Source organism: Ambystoma mexicanum, chromosome 4q (assembly GCF_040938575.1).
Source record: "Ambystoma mexicanum isolate Mex_15411 chromosome 4q, UKY_AmexF1_1, whole genome shotgun sequence".
NCBI classification, from domain to species: Eukaryota; Metazoa; Chordata; class Amphibia; order Caudata; family Ambystomatidae; genus Ambystoma; species Ambystoma mexicanum.
This window is the reverse complement of record NC_090928.1, coordinates 88,098,519-88,115,084: the sequence shown is the minus strand read 5'-3', so window position 1 is coordinate 88,115,084 and position 16,566 is coordinate 88,098,519. Positions and strand designations below refer to the sequence as shown.

Here is a 16,566-nt window from a genome sequence, read left to right as displayed (position 1 = left end):
TAGGTAGTACTGATAGCAGCAGAAATCATAGTTACAAAATGGCAGAAGTGTCATTTGGGTGTGCAGTGAATTCGAATGTACAGTAGAAATGCGCATGTGACTCAGTCATTTAATTGTGCTATAATGTTTGCCGAATTTCCCCTTCTTACTTTCACAAAGCTCTTCTTTTCTTTCTGGCAGGTTTATTTGTGTTTCCGGTCTATTGCCTTTGTAAAAAGCAGAGAAAAAGGACACGGACGGGTATGCCCTGGTGAGACATGGAAAGGTCTTCACACGAACTGATCCTGAAAGGGCTGCACAGAAATGTGCAGTTGATAGCAATACGGGCATATACTGCATTGAAGCCGCACAGTCAATGGTTTCCATGCGAGAGACCATCCATTATATTCACTTACTACAGTTCAGAGCTGCTGATCATACCATCACCTCTGTGTACAAATTAGAGATCGGCCCACAAGTGCTGCTTTAAAAAAAATGTATTGCTGTTATAAATGGTCACCTTATGCGCCTAGGACATCATTTGACGACCTTAGACAATCAAAGTTGCCAGTCTTCCCCAGAACCCAAGAGTTTTGTCTGGAACAAAATATACTTGTCTGGGACATATCTTAAGGTCAGGTTGGTATGGTTGTAGGCCTATAAAAGCTAATTTCTAGCTTGCCGTTTCATGTTTAACACCCCATTGTGTGTCAATAGGCTTCAGCCCAGCCATACATATCTCACACTTAAACTTTCTGCCAATCAAAAAAGCTGAAGGAGAGTTCCATTGTGAGCAACCCTGACATTTTTTCTATGGATGCTGCGCTTATTGTTTGGTCTTCCGTTGCCAATGCCTCGGAGGGTGCCAATCGGATCAATATCGGGATGGGATACATATGACTGGTATGCTTTCTGGTTTTAATTTTTTTTAAGTGTTTTTTTAGTTTGCTATTTTCACTTTTTTAATAGCTCAGATTGCCATATCTCGACCCAGATACTTCTATGAACGTGCTGTACATCATGGTTGAATTGTTCCCTCCCAGTGATATTGAAAGATATTTGATAATTTATTGATGAACTGATATTTAATCATGTCTTTTGTTATTATTTAGAGTTGAGTGTTTACATTATGTATTCTTTGTTTCTGTTTGTAAAAATCGATATCCTTGTTTCTCCTTTTTTTTTTGTTTTTTTGTTTTTTTGTTCAGGCTCCACATGTTGTGGCAAATGCAATGTACTGTAGACATTGTGTAGTGCAGTGCCTAATGTTTTATTTGTGATTTTCCTCTTGACCTTGCTGTGTCTTTTTAAGGAAATTATTCAGAGCTCTTGTGAGATCTCAGACACACAAACACCCCCGAGCTGCAATAAGATAACATTAACTATGCAGGATTCACTTTTGTTTTATTTGTACTTTACCATTGAGCTACCCTTTGAGTTGTCCTCCAATGGGATTGGCCTGCAGTGAGTGCTATAGCATTGGAAAAAATGCCTGTGCATCTATGCGGCCGTGCAACCTCACAGGCTCTGTTCTCTGGGAGTTTAAAGACCTGCTTTACAAATGGCCAAAGAGTAATCCTTTGTTTTCGCCCATCCCGTATTTGTCAGTCTTTTCTACCCAGATGGCCTCTTGCTGCCCAGTGGTTGTAAAATGGATCAGTTCGAGCAGTGGTACTTCACTCTTCCAAACTATATTTCACAATGAAGTCTCCAAATTGTTGAGGCGTTATGTTAATCTGACCTTTGTACTACGTTGCTTTGGTGTGTATAGTCTCCACTGCTTAAAACTCTACATTGGTTACTGTGTATTTATTCAGGTAATCTAGAAATCACAATGATATACATGGGGGGGATTGGCTCGCACTCAAAGCCCTTTGGAATAGAACAGTGCATGGACGGTTAGTCTTCCTCAGTTTATTCAATCAATGATGGAATGGCAGTCCTAAGGGTTCACATCAGACTGCAAGTATTCTTCCTCTGAAATGCTTGTGGCATTATCAGATCAGCCGTTACAAAACGAACACTACACTTCCCAGACACCTACTAGCATTTTTGCAAGGCTAGGTTGAGACTGTCAATGGCTCTAAACCGAACTATTAATACTCATGCTTTGTTCTGCATCAGTATGCATTATTACCTTGGGAGCAATGAGCATTTTTTATTAGGCGACCACTTGTGCCAAGACCGTACTATGGCACAGCCTGATGACTGAGCGGTGTTTGTGGAGGTGTCCTTTGAATGATCCTGCATTTCTTGTGAAGAAAATATCTTTTTGAAAATGAGACTCTGATTAGCCAATCACATGAGATTTTGTTTGAGGCTTTTATGAAGGGGCATAGTCTCTGAATAGGGCGTTTACCAAAAAGATGTTCATCTGGCTCATACTTTTTTGCAGTCAAGTATAAGTTGATGTAGATATGCTGCTGGAAAGCAGTGGTGAGTAATTCTGTAAACGCTGAACCAGAATCCCTGTTTGAAATGTTTTTTACTTTATGGCCCTTTTTTTCCTAAAGACGATGAGTTGATTCACAAGTGCCTTAACTACACAATCGCCAACTGCTACAGAACTACTGTAACCATATTAACACTGAAGTGAGACTGGCTCGTATCTGACAAATTATATACAAGGAAGGTCGGTCTTCATCACTTTTCAGCCTGCTTGTTTTCTGGCCTGAATCAATAGTGTGATGGTTGTGCGTGTGACATATTTATCTGAGGTGTGTATTTAATTTGTCAGATCAGAGACAGTCTCACTTCTGTGTTAATATTGTCACAGTAGTTCTGTAGCAGTTGGCGATTGTTTAGTGAATCATGATTTTGATAACTGAGAAGCAAAGTGGTGTAAACTTGAAAGCCTACCCACATTGAACGACTTCATAGTAACCTTGAAACGTATAATGTTACACTGAAATTTGCACTTACGGTGTAGTTTTTATGAGTGGACCATCTGACCGAGTCACGAATGACTGTTAAATGCTTTGTGTATACAGAAGTAATTGTCGCTCAATAGTGCCATTTGGCAATGAACCGGACAGGTTAATTGGACGACGCTAGTATAAGGAGTGGGTCCGCATTAGCCCAAAATTTGAAATCAATATTAAACTATCTTTTATTTGATGGAATCGCTGCAATACCAAATAGGCCAAAGACTTTAAAGGGAAAGCTGAAGCAGAATAATCTGTTATATGGCACAGCTACCACACTTTTGGACAATACCTCCCAATTGCCATGAAAATTGCGCATCGCTGAAGTGCTGCCATGAGGGCCTATCAAAGCCATGATGAAGAGTAGTTCTCTCTGAAAATCAACACTGTTCTGTTGGGGCTGACTAAGCTTGCTGTCATTCACAGAGCTTTTTAATACACGTTGCTTTGTGTATACTTCGGGTACAAATGTGACTTTTATGGCCTTGGTTCAATGTAGATTCCAGAATCGGAGGATTCTCCTAAGGCCATATGCAATGATCAGTGAGTGGGTATAAGTTAAGAGAATATGTTGCTTCTCCTGTTGCCTTCTACCTTGTCTCATGCTTTGGGTTCTTTAGGTTGTTGTCATATGTTCATCCCTGAACCACTTTTTGCCAACTAGGTGGAATGGTATGACTTTCCAGACTTTTAAAACTTAATCTATTGGATTTTAAAAGTATCATTGGCCAGACTGGTCTTGTATGCCTGTCCTATCTTCACATTTGGTTCCTCAGATTATACAGATGTTTCACCTGCCCTTTTTTCACTCAGTCTCTTTTAGAGAACCTGCTAATTCGTGCATATTTATTTGTTCATTATAGAGTTAGTTGAATGAGGATGTACTCCTCATTCTTAATTTTTCCCTCCATTTCCCCCCCCATCCTGCGCCACAAACAGCCAACATCTTCATCACTAAAAGCTCTTAAAATGTCCATATTGGCAGACATAATCATTACGCTAACTGTTTTGTCGACTCCTAGTTTTTTCATATGTTCAGATATTTTACAATAAGCTGAGTGATTCCAACGATGTCTATCAAGTCTTGCGTGGTGCACTGAGCAAAGGCTAGCACAAGCACTCCTTCGAGTCTTCTCTAGGTCCTGGCTTCCTGTACACTTGCTCAGCATGCACTCAGTCCCTACTCCTCTGACATGGAATGCTGGTTTGCACTTTTTCCTCACAGCACCGGATTGCCTGTGTTTGTATTTTCTCTGTAAGCCTACTGGTCAGGAGGTTTTCTCTTAAATGCTAGCTTCAATGCTCATAAGGAATACAGTTCCTTCAGGTCACAGTTTTTGGAAGTTGACACTCACCAGTTGTGTTGGTAGCCACTACCCCATACATAACTGTTGTATAGGCAACCCTTTCAAGTAAGACATTGAAAAATCAGTTGGATTAGTTGTCGGATTTCTTCGTAGCATGTGCTCCTCTGGCACTGCAGGACTTCTTGGCAAAGAAATAAGAGGAAAGCAACCATACTTTTCTTCCACAGACCACATTTCCAAGTACTGTGTACTTCCGTACTTCCCATAATGCCTGTCGCTTCCGGAGGCAGTTTCACCGGGTGTATAATACTTGCATCTGCTGCACAGGGTGTGGCCTGCAAGGTGACAAGCCAACAAACACTGCAACTTTTCTCCAGAATGAGGTGCTACATCTGCCTGCTCCAGATAAAAGCACACAGTGGCGTAATCACTAGTCACTTGGCATCCTTCTTCCCTGGAGTTCAGGTTTTACTTTTCATTTATCTTGATCATTGCCACATCTACCTGAGCTAATGGCACCCCACAGAAAGACCAGCTCAAGATACAAAACAGGATTTCCTTGATCAGTTACGTGGCACTCAGATGCAAACAAAAGTAATACAAGATGATGCAAACATGTCATCCTACTTCCTTGGGTAACAAAGGGAAGCTGGAGGGCAGGGGGTGGGGGTCTACTTGGCAACTGTCAATCACCTTGCGGAAAGACTGGGCCGATGTGCCACTCACACTCTGTTTTGACAGGGACTAGGTAGGGCATCCTTATTTTTGTTTGAAAGGCATCACATGCTCCCTTTACCTGCTCTTTTCTTGGGTCTATGCCACAGGTTGTTGGATAGATTGCAGGAGTAAATGTCTACTGTAAGAGGTAGGATCATCCTAGCTCTGTGTTCCATTTCTAGTGTGGAAACCATGCTAGCAGAATTTATTTTACAGATTCTCCACTTGTGCTTGGCCAATGGAAAGTTGGCTGAGAGTTCTTCTATATCCAGTCAGTTTGGTCTCAGGCATGGCATTTGATTCACAGGAGCTGTCCCATAGCTTTGTGGCCTTTGAAGTTAACATGTATAATGTAATTAATGAATGAATGTTCTCACAGATGGTTTCTGCATAACCTAGAATGCTACCTCTAATTTCTCCTACTCAAACCGTACTGGTAACAAGCCGCAGCACTCTGTCCTTTCACCCTGATCTCGCAACATTGAGCACCAGTGCGGGATTTGTATGAGCTTAGCTGTTGCAGTTTTAAACCTTCTACTCTTCGCTGATCATAGACCCATTTTGCTGCGTTTCCTTCTGCTAGCTCCCTCTCCAAGTTACTCCTGCCAGTTCATGCATGAGGAGAAAGTGGTACAATTTGTTAATAAAGTACAGCTTTTCCACCATCTTGTTGCAAATGCAATGACCAGTGTAGGGCTCGGGGTAGCGGTTTCTACCCAAAAATGAATTTTGGTTCCTATAATACTGTGTAGATCCAATGTGTTTGATATGATATCCTAGAGGGCAGCTAGCAATTAGAAAAGACTAATTACCCCATTCCAGCTCCTTCACTTCAACATTTTGGAGTCTGCTTGCCTGTACAGTTTACACATGCACCGCCAGCACAATGCTTTATGTAGCCAAGATGGGCAGCACTCGGTTCAGCACTTTGTATTGTTGGGGGAAGTTTGATTCTGAACTACGCATCACAGGTGGAAATACAGGGACTTGTTAGTGATGGCCATGGCCACTTCTATTTTATGGTTAATGAAGAGTTTGGCAGTGCCGACTTGGAACCATTTCAAACTTCCCGTCAAGTGTCCCTAAGGGATTCCTCCATCTGTTCTGACTGATTGCCTTTCACATATGTGCATATGTTTCCTTCCATCATTCCTTGAAAATGTGCTGCCTTATGCTAGCTTTATTTTAAAAGAAACCTAAAGTGAGCAGTACTTTTTTCTCAAACAAGCATTTTTCTAAAATAATGCACTCCTAATCTTGGAGGCGAATCGGAATCCACTGTATGTATTGCTTGTTGGATGTTATCGTGGAATGTTAGAGCATGCAGGTTTGTTTTACTCTGCTGGTTTATGCATGTCCCCAGTTGAGCAAAATAATGTGTGATGGCACTTTGCAGACCCGCACCTTATCATGGTTCTGATTCTGCAATGATTATGCTCTAGATTATGACTCTCAAACCATTGCTCAAGCTCGCCAAGCCACGTTGAACGTTCTTGCCCATGTTTAGTCTGGTTGTTGGAAGGGAATTGGTCATGCTTCCGAATATTCCTAAATCTTCCAAAGTAAAGACTATAGAAGAGTAATAACAAATTACTGTAAGAAGCCCCAAAATGATTTATCAAAGTGTGGTTTCTTCACGAGGACCTGTCACCCATCTTCTCTGCTCTATAGCAACCTACGGTCCATAAGTTTGAAGGAGGAGAGCTTGCAGCTAACTATACTCAGGCACCAGTGTGTATATAACTTGATATAGTTTACACAGCATATTCAATGCATCATAGCTCTGCAGACAACACCACATAATATTAAATTAAAATGATTGTGCATGTATACTCATTTATCATAATCCGACATGAAGCTTTTGTCCAGTTCTTACTTGCAGAGCTGTATTTTAGGGCATCACAAGTCAATCTCAAACCTTTATGGAGTCTGAAAATAGCAGGTCAAACATTTTAGGCCATGAAGGGTTTGCTTATTATTGCGTCAGTTCCTGCTTATAACCTGTGTGCCTTTACAAATTCCGACTAATGGACGCAGCCTACATTGCATAAAACAAGTCACCTTCATTTGAACGACCAGCTCCAATATTGTCCTCATTTGCAGGAAAGAAAATAGCACATTTGCAGCTGTGACCCTTACAAATATGTATCCTGTCCAGTGGATTGTAATGCAGAGCTCAAGGCTGAACAGAATTTTCATTTCCATGTCTGAAGACCCTCATGACATCTATACAGTTTGAATTCCAGTATGTTCACATTTTAGACAGGGTTGATCTTTATCATCTAAAGGCAAACTCCTTCATAGTAATAGAAAAATAATTCAGTTTCAACACTTCTACACTTAATGCTGGCCCTGTGCTTCCATATCTAATCATGCATGCAGAAAGGTAGCTAGCTGATGATGATGTAGTATTGTCTGCTCTGTTTAAAATGGCTAGGCAGCGTATTTTCTGGGGCGTAAGAGAGGCATAAAATCTGGGGGGGACAGAGGACAAGATCGCTGCTCCAATATTCCGTCCAGCCCGTTACTGGAAGTTATATTGGCTGTATTACCAAAACAACGCAAACAATTGCAGGGTTCAAGTTCACAGAATCTCTGACTCCGCTAGTCCAGCCTTTCAGCACAGTGCACGTGTGTGAGGCTCAGGCTGCCGGTGAGCAGCAACTTCTTAATATACTTTACTGTTCTGTGTGTGTATAAATTTGCTGCTTTGTGCTGTAAAAAAAATCGAAGAAGGTATTGGAAATTAGAAGCTTCCGTGAATTGCCTCGAAACTTAGTTGACTCGATGTTTACTAAATGCTTTGCGTTAAAACATTTCTGAATTGTAGATTTTTCCCAGGCAGCACTCTCGGCTTGTGCCCGGGGCAGATAGCAATCGTCCAGTACGTCCATCATGTTTTTGGAGCAGTGTGTAAAGGCTTGTAGGCCTACAATTCTAAAGGGAAAATCGAAACTACAATTACCATAATGCAAACAGTCAAGCAGACGTGAATGGATGGGCTGCCCTTTCCGCAGTCACGCAGGCAATGGTGAGGAGGTGCATAAGATGTTTAGGGTGGATTTCACCACGTGGTGGGACTGAAGTCATGCAAATACGTGAGATACAGTCTAGCTATCATAAATCAAAGACAGAGCACTTCTACTTACTATGTTGGGCGTAAGAGAAATAAGCAATATAGTAGAGGTATATATGTTGGCACATATGCCCAGGTGTGTGAGACAGACTGGTTTACTAGCGCACATGCCCATTTCAAATTGTTTTCAACGTCTGCATTACAAACAATTGTCGACTTTTTTGTTGAAAGTGCTCCTCTTACACTGTGTGAACCAGTCCAGGCTTTCCTGACGGCAGCACTTTGAATTCTGGGTTTTGTAGTTTCACAATTCCTGGACAACTTGAAGGTGCCGCCCTGCTCCTGCCTCACATGATAAGCCTCTTTGCACCCATGTTTGGTTCATTGTTGGTATCAAGTTTTTACTATCTGCTTCACTTTTGCACTTTCATAGTAGACATTTAATTTTAATACTGTCTAAAAATAAAGAACTCGTAGCAAGCAATACGAGTACAGGAGCAAATTCTAATTCAGGGGCGGATTTTCATTCCACCAACAGCGACTCCAGGGAGTCTTCCCGGTGCCAGCCTGCTCACTTGGTCCACAGACCATGGTGACTGTCTGCGGCCTGCTTTGCATAACTTAACAGCAAACATTGCTGTGGCGACACCCCCCTTCCCCTAAATACTAAACGCGCCACCTTTCCAGGCTCATGTAAGACTTGAGGTTAGTAACAGTGGGGTATTTCAAACCCTGCCAGTGTCTTCCCAATCTGTGCACCCCGCAAATAATGACAGAATAGGAAATTAGTCACTCTGTGATGTCTTTTTTAGGGCGGCATGTAAGTACTAATGCCCAGGCATTCGCATGGTCACACAGGCCAGTCCTGTCTTCACCTGAAGTCAATGTCGGTCAACTTCAAGCACAAAATCAATGTGGCTGCAACTCCAACTCGAGGGCCGGCCTGAGGTTGCGTGGCGGCCTGCCTGCTCCGCTTCCACTTACCTAGTCCTCCTCAACGCGTGGCAGGCTTGGCACTGGTTGATGCACATCATGTGATGCGAGCACAGGGAGCGGGAGCAGCAGTCACTCAGCAGAGGGCACGTGCGGCTTACTGCCCTGCCTACGCAGTGCTGTCTATGTCCCTCAAATGCGTGCGCAGAAGAGAAATATCACTGCAAGCAACGCAGCGCTGGCACAAGCAAAGCCTACACACACACAAACACACAAACAAACACACACTGCAGTTGGAAAGATAACTCATGCATTTCCCTCCCCTCGCTTCCCATTGTGGAGAATTGTGGGGGGATACATTACATTATATCCTCTGTGCTTAAAATTGTGGGGGGGGATTTGTCCCCCCCTCCACCTCCACCCCCTGTTTCCTATTCCCATGTATTAACGTCTCTTATTTAAACTTATCAATTTATTTGGCAAACTCAGGGATTTGCATTCCTTTCTGAAATGTGCACTATGTTTCTTATTCTTTAGAAACCTATATATATTTTTTAGTAAATGCAGGTTTTTTGGTGAGGGCATTTTTCATTAGACCGCGCTTCAAAGTGTGTTGGCAAAGGAGAGTTGCTGAATGTGTTTGATCACTCCAAAAGTGTTCCTTTTAGGGAGCATGCACTATATTTTCTGTTAAATTTGTTCTTCCAGCTGAACTCGTACACATGCCAAAACAACAGGCTTAGGCTAATCTCAGCTGTTTTCTGCCATAACAACAAACTCTAGTATGTGCCAAGTAAGGAAACGTAGATGGAAAGTTATCCATTTGGATCATATTTTTGACACATTCACAGCTGGGTTATGTCCTGCATGCAAGACTGTTCTAGAAACATTTTTGTACAGCAAAAATAGAAATGTAAAAGGGCAGCAAGGCACAAAAACGCAGCTAATGGATCTTAATCTACACCCCCCACCCAATCCTTCTCTACTGCTGATTTGAGCTGGACATTCTTAGCTTACCTGGAGGTTACCTGCACTTATTCTACTCATCAACAGTATTCAACCTATACTGCACGCTGTGGTCTTCCATGTTTATCTCCTTATCACCACTTAGGTCTTTGCCAATGAGCTGTAAATAATGTTTTGTGTCAGTCTAGGTCCACCATTTTTGGGTTGTTCTACCCAACCTCATGGGGTTTGTTACCTGAAAAAGTGAAAGGCAGGTGAAGGCTGAAGTAATAAGACTTGTTATTCCAAAAGAACCCTCATAACCATAGGGTGACTTAGACTACCTAGAGAAGGTGTCCCAGCAATCGGTCGTGGAAACATTGCATCATGTTCCATGCAGTAACGGATCTCCTTACTTGTACTGCTGTGAAAGGCTGGGGTTGATTCTGGGCTTTTATCCTGTTGTGCCACGAAGCTGTAAATCAACCAAGGAAATGGGTATTGCCATCAGGATCTGTGTCTAATAGGCCCTACTTGTGTTGCCAACATCTAGGAGGGATGTGAGGCCAAATATACCGAGTCACTTAGCACTGAGAAACCTAAGAAGATTTCCAGAAGCGCCTTAGACTCCCCCTTTCAACAGTGCACTTTGAGCCCAGTAGCTAGGGAACAAGTAGTCCGAGTCGAAGAATACTTTTGGCACGTCGGATCCCCCAAACTTCCCTCCTATGACCCTGTAGGATTCTTCCATATTCTTTCAGTGGAGAAATCTGGGATACTCGAAGACTTTTCTGGTGACTCCTCTGGACTGATATTCCTCTAGGAACCAGTTATACATCTGTCTCCAACATACCGCTCCTTTGGTGATGCATCGATGAGGAGCAGGTACTTGCTTTCTTCTGATACCACTCCATTTAATGTAGTTGGGATTAGTCTGGCTCACTCATTGAGGACTCTGTCCGGTTTCATTGTACTGCCTGGAACAATATGTCTTCAGAGGCAGCTTAGAAGTTTTGCTATCCTTTACTGCTAAATGGCACAGAAAGTGAGTACCAACACAAACTTTGGTATTTGGTTTCTGATAGCTGTTAGATCAACTATACTAAATCGTTGTTCCCGTGCTATTGACTATACAATTTTCTTGATCTCATAACTTATTCTGCTCCAAATTCTTGAATTCTATTACCAAAAGGTATACGCCTGAACATGCGACAGACTGTATTATCGAAAGTGACGTTTTCCCACTCGACCCCTTCCAATGATCCCGATTGAGTTAATGATGTGTTCTGGCCTTGAGATGTGGGAACCTGTATCTCAGTAAATGGGTAGACCTCTGAAGAAATCTTATTTCTGTGCAGTGGCCAGCAAGAAAATGTATATGAGGTGCACAGTCTAGCCTATTTATTCTGTTTCACTGGTGTCCTTCGTGATGTTGGCTGCATTCAGCAAGGCAATAGCTCACCCTGTGCTCCCTGGGAAGAAGAGTCTGTGTTCCTTTAAACACTTGGATAAAAAGTATGTTAGAACACTTGTCTGCATTTGAGGCAAGCCAATTACATTTTGGGCTGTTTGCAATCACAGGATGGGGCTGAGCCTTTGTTTTCCTGCACCTGTAATGAGGGTGAGAAGAGTTCATTTTATACTGAGGTCTGCCTTTAACCTGAAGGACAAAGAAGCTAGTGTTCAGGTTTGGTGTGGATGTGTGCAGACAGAACTGCTTTATTTCTCGTACGTATCCCAGTCAGTGCAAAAGCAGGTCCTTGATTTTCATTTTAACGAGCAGGAGCATTTGGTGGAATCTAAAAAGGACCACCAACAAATTAAAGTCTACAGCCCAGCCTCCAAAGTTTCTTTGCACTAAGATTCCCACCTAAGGCCTTCCAGTTTATTTGCTGGCCTCAGTCTATGAGGTCAGACCCAGGTCCTTTCAATGGTTAAATTGCTTCACCTACAGAAAGACTCAGAAGACATTACACTTTGGAAATAAGGAAAAGCAGCAGTAGGCCTCCAAAGGTATATTCACCTGATCAAAAGAAGATAAGATGAACATATTTCCGCTCCTCTGCTGATTGCAGAACACACAACCCTGGAAGTGAAATAGTGCTCCTCGATGAGAAAGCATGAAGATCCATTACGGGTGTTCCATGGTCCCCATGTATGATGGTCAGAGCTTTAGGATCACCATTTCACTTTCTCTCCTTATATCCATGGCCCTGTCTGGTTTATCCAGGGGTGGTCCTGGAGATTTAGAACCTTCTGGACTCGGGAGGCAGTTTTTGTGGTAGATTGTAATCTGGGTTTCTACTTCTATTGTCGTTCTGCAGACACAAGTAATATGAATGTATGTTTATTCTGACCCTTTGTTCAACACATTACCTCCCTGTGCACAACCAAACTGGGATTCATGTTTTTGGCCTTCGAAGAAGTGGATTTTCCTAGTTCCATCAGTCTCATAAAAGCGTACTTGTAAGATGGATGCACAAGATGTTGAGGTTTGTTACAGGCTCAGATCCAACAAATGCAAGCACGTAGATAGCTGTCTTTGCAAACCTTTGTATGTATGATAGTCGGATGCATCTTGCCTCTCCCTGCAAGTGGGAAATCAATCTCACGTTTTTCCAAATCCATATCTCAGCCACAGTGCTGGAGGAAATTTCTCTGTGCTAAGATCTACCTCTTTCACACAACCAGATGCTCAGATCACCATGAACTGATTATTTACAATAGTTATAGTGCCTCCATCTCAGAGGGTCCACATTCTGTCTGCCCATTTACATTCTACATATGAAAGAAATGTTGCTTGACTTTAAGTACTTGAGCCATAGAGAGAACCAAGGAAGAATAGTAGGTTTTCCTATGCCCATAACACAGAAAGATATGGCAATATTGTGGTCTTTCAAAATACTGCACTTTTAAGGGTTTCATCAATTCTATTTTCCATTGCGAAGTGGCATCCAGTTTGGATTTCAAGGGTTATCTCGGAGATAATGTACAAGTCATTTAAGCCCCTGGACATTCGTGTCTATAAAGCTCTGGCCTGGAAGATCACTTTTCTAGTTGAAGTCACGTCATTCTGAAGTATTGGTGAATTGTAGGTTTCCCTTCAGTAAATCCAGCACTGTTTTTCTAAGGACCACTGTTTTATTTTTTCATTTAATAGGGCCCCTTCCTTCATTTTTGCCTGGGTTTTAGTAAGTGTCCTCATCAGTTGGATAATGTATCTTCTGTCTCAAGCCCTAGCTTGATGCAAAGCAGACCCACACAACCTGAAAAGGACGGTTTATGTTGTTTTTGGACTGCACACTGGTCGAACGGTTTTCATACAGACGTTTTGTGTATTATGGTGATCTGTCTTCTAGCAAGAAAATCTCCATTGCTTGCTGGGTGGAGTCTTGAACGTTAGAATGCTGCACCAATGCTGTGGGCTCTCAGCGCTCCGTGCTCCATGCCCATAAAATATCGCCAAAGGATAAATATTGGCTTCTGCAGATTTCGGCGTCATGTCCATTAGGATTTTTTTTGTAGAGCACTCTAAAGGTTTGCTCCTCCATGATTGAGGGTGGTTCCAAATCGGTAGTCGGTTTCGCTAAACCCTCATAAAATATGGGCACATTAATCTGCTGCTTCGCCCTTTTCAGAATGTCCATGCTTTAAAATAGGTCCATACATCTAGAGGAAGGCGGACTGAATGCGCCAGTAAATGAAAGTTATTTGATATGTCAACTCATGCAATTGTAATCCTCTATCCCCCTCCTTCCAGATAATCCTGTCCGCCAACCCCCACGGTCTGTTTTCTTGTGTAAACGGAGACCAAAGTACAGAGGCATTTTTGCACACAGCAAGATGTGTGGCTGTGCATATGTGCCAGATTTCAATATATATTTGTGTTTTCTTTTTTGCTGTGCGAACTGTTTCTAAGCCCTGCTGTGCAGCCAAGACATTACAGGAGTCTGGGGGGAATAGGCAGGGATTGTGGGTGGGGTGTGCTTCAGGATTGCCAACACACAAGTTGCTACAGCGATCTTTAATAGCTGTTGGTAAATATATGCACAACTGCTTCCAAATGTGAAGTACTGATATTTGTATCAAAGGTAAACTAAGAAAGACGCACACTCCAGTCCCATAAATGTTAATTTCTCCTAAATGTATGTTCAACTTTCCATCTAGCTTTTCCATAGATCTCCCCCATACCATCCACACACAGATGTTCCTTAGCTCACAAGTGTGTTGATGGCAGTACCACAAAGCACCCCCAATGTAAGGCTATGTTGAAAAGAAAGAAATCTAATGGTCAAGAAGGAGGAGGACAAGCGAATCAATTTCATATATGCATACTATGTTGAAGGACCTTAACAAAGGAGGTTGTTCTTGCTGACTCTAGATTATCTGTTCACTGTAGCCAGGCTGCAGACCATGCCCTCACCTGTTGATCATTCAACGGTTGTCTGAATCTATGATTCCTTTTTTCCCCAAATCACATCAGTGTTGACTCATTCCTGTTGTCAATTTATGGGTCCCAATCTGTTCAAATGATCCTGTGCTGTTAATCAGGTTTTTCGGGTTTTTTTCCTGTCTCATTTTTCAACAGTGTGTCCTAATTTGCAGGACCTGGTAGGCATAAGAAGGGTAGGAACCCCCCCCCCCCCCACCACCCACCTGACTGAAAACTGCTGTGCTAATTAAATGTTTAATCTCTGTCAATTTAGCAGCAGGTGTGGCCTTGTTTTGTAATCCAACACTGTTTTTATTTTTTGGTTGCAGATATTTGTATACATTTTCTTTACAACAACTATGCAATGTTGAAACTAGCCATTAAAATGCTTTCCTAGCCTGCGGTCCAAAGTGACGACTGTCATTTTTTTTTTGCATTGGATGTAAATGGGAGCGTCATTTAAACATGTTGATGTATTTTGAAAATCTTGTCACTGCAGAAAATAAAGTAACTTTATAAAAAAAAAAAAAACTTTCTTTAGTTCAAAACACTTCTTTCTCAATATTTGGGTTGAGAAATGTACATTTTCTGAGTACTTGCCACGTGGCAGCTGTCGCACTCCACGGCATGCCTCAAACATCTCCCCTAAATGATGCAGCTGGGCACTTCTGGGTGGCCAGTGGACCTTGAGAACGTTTCCACCCTTCTATCAAGAAAGTTGTGTTTTGAATTCAAAAAGAAGCTTTGTCTCTGCCCCGGAACCTTCCCCACCTTTGTTTCAAGTGTGGTGTTTTTGGAAGCTCGCATTAACACATTTGAAATAAACTAGTAATCGGGAGCAAAAAAGTGTATGTTGACGGATTTGTGTGTGCTCATAATAAAATATTTTCATGGCCATATTACAATATCAAAGTGATATGGCGATAACAAAGATTTCATTATTAAAATTAGTGTAATACAAAATATGGAATGGGTTGAACACTTTTAAATTCTACTGCTACCTTCTTTGGCACACTGTAATCTTGTGTCCCAACGGTAATCGTTGATATCATTGCAGTTAAGCTACTTTTGACACAAAATACTATAAATATTACTGTTGATTACAAATTAATGTAGTTCACCTGAACTTTAATACCAAGAATGTGGGGTGTAATGAAAGTACTTGGGCTACCAGTTCCATGTTTCGAAGTTCAGTTCTACCTGCTGCATCCACGTGTTTCACCTTTGTTTGGTTCCTTTATCTTTAAGAGTCTTTTTGTGATGTATTTTGTTGTTTGCTCTTTCTTCTCTTTTCGAGCTAGTGGTTGCTCTCTGTGTACATATTGAGTTCTCTACAATGTCCACTCATGAGTGCTCAACTCCCTGAATTGCCTGTGGCAGGCCAGAGTCTGGATCCCTCAAGCTGCACACCCTGAAAACCATGGAAAGGACTTGAAGCAAGACTGTGGTTATTTGGAAGAATACCACACCCGGTGTGCATTTCCACCATAGAAAGTGCCTTTTGTTTAGATTGATAGAAAAATGTGGCTATCTTAGTTGCCAATGCATTTTTTTTGTTTACATTCCCCCCTAGCCATTATGATTCAGTTGCATAACCAATTAAAATTCAGGATTTATAAATGCTTTGTTTTTCGTTTGCTATAATGATTTGTATGGTTTGATACATTGGGCCCACATATGTACGACATTTGCACAATGTACCTCTGGTTATGATTGAATTGTTCTTATGATTGTTCACTTGTTTTCTAAATCATGTGCTTTGCCAGCAGAAAACATTAATCGTGCAACAATTAAGAATGAAAACCCTGATGGCCACTTCCGGTAAAACTGTGGTAATCTTTGAGTGGCTTACTGCCCCTAAAAAAGTGCTGAGCCTATTGTATTGAATTCAGGTGTGATCCCCAAAAATGTACCTGGACACCAGATGACATCCAGCTGTTTGAAGTAACTTCCGCACTCCACACGTTTTCTACTGTCGATCTGGAATAGGTATTTCTAGGGTCCCTTAGGAAGTTTGGGCTATGAGGGTGTTTGGCATGAAAAGATTTAAACCATACTGAAAATGTTTTCGTTATATTGCACAGAGGCTTTCATATGTTGGATGTAGCACACACATTTAACTCTGGAAAGACGTGAAAAAAAACCGAAATGCATAGGCCAAAGGATGCTGTAATTAGGTCGGCTGAGATGGTGTCTGTGTGCTGTGATCCATTGCTGGAAGAGGGCATTGTGCCTCAGAAGAAAGGGTGAGGG

The 16,566-nt window shown here is 41.9% G+C and overlaps 1 protein-coding gene across 1 annotated transcript in view; it reads left to right on the top strand.

The window, feature by feature from the left end:
• Positions 1 to 15,935, top strand: part of RNF217 (ring finger protein 217) — a 737,705-nt gene extending 721,770 nt beyond the window's left edge. Inside the window, exon 6 of the mRNA XM_069607522.1 lies at positions 181 to 15,935. Within this exon, the coding sequence (XP_069463623.1) occupies positions 181 to 254 (74 nt within the window). The 3' untranslated portion in view covers positions 255 to 15,935. The remainder of the gene's footprint in view (positions 1 to 180) is intronic.
• Positions 15,936 to 16,566: the final 631 nt, after the last annotated feature.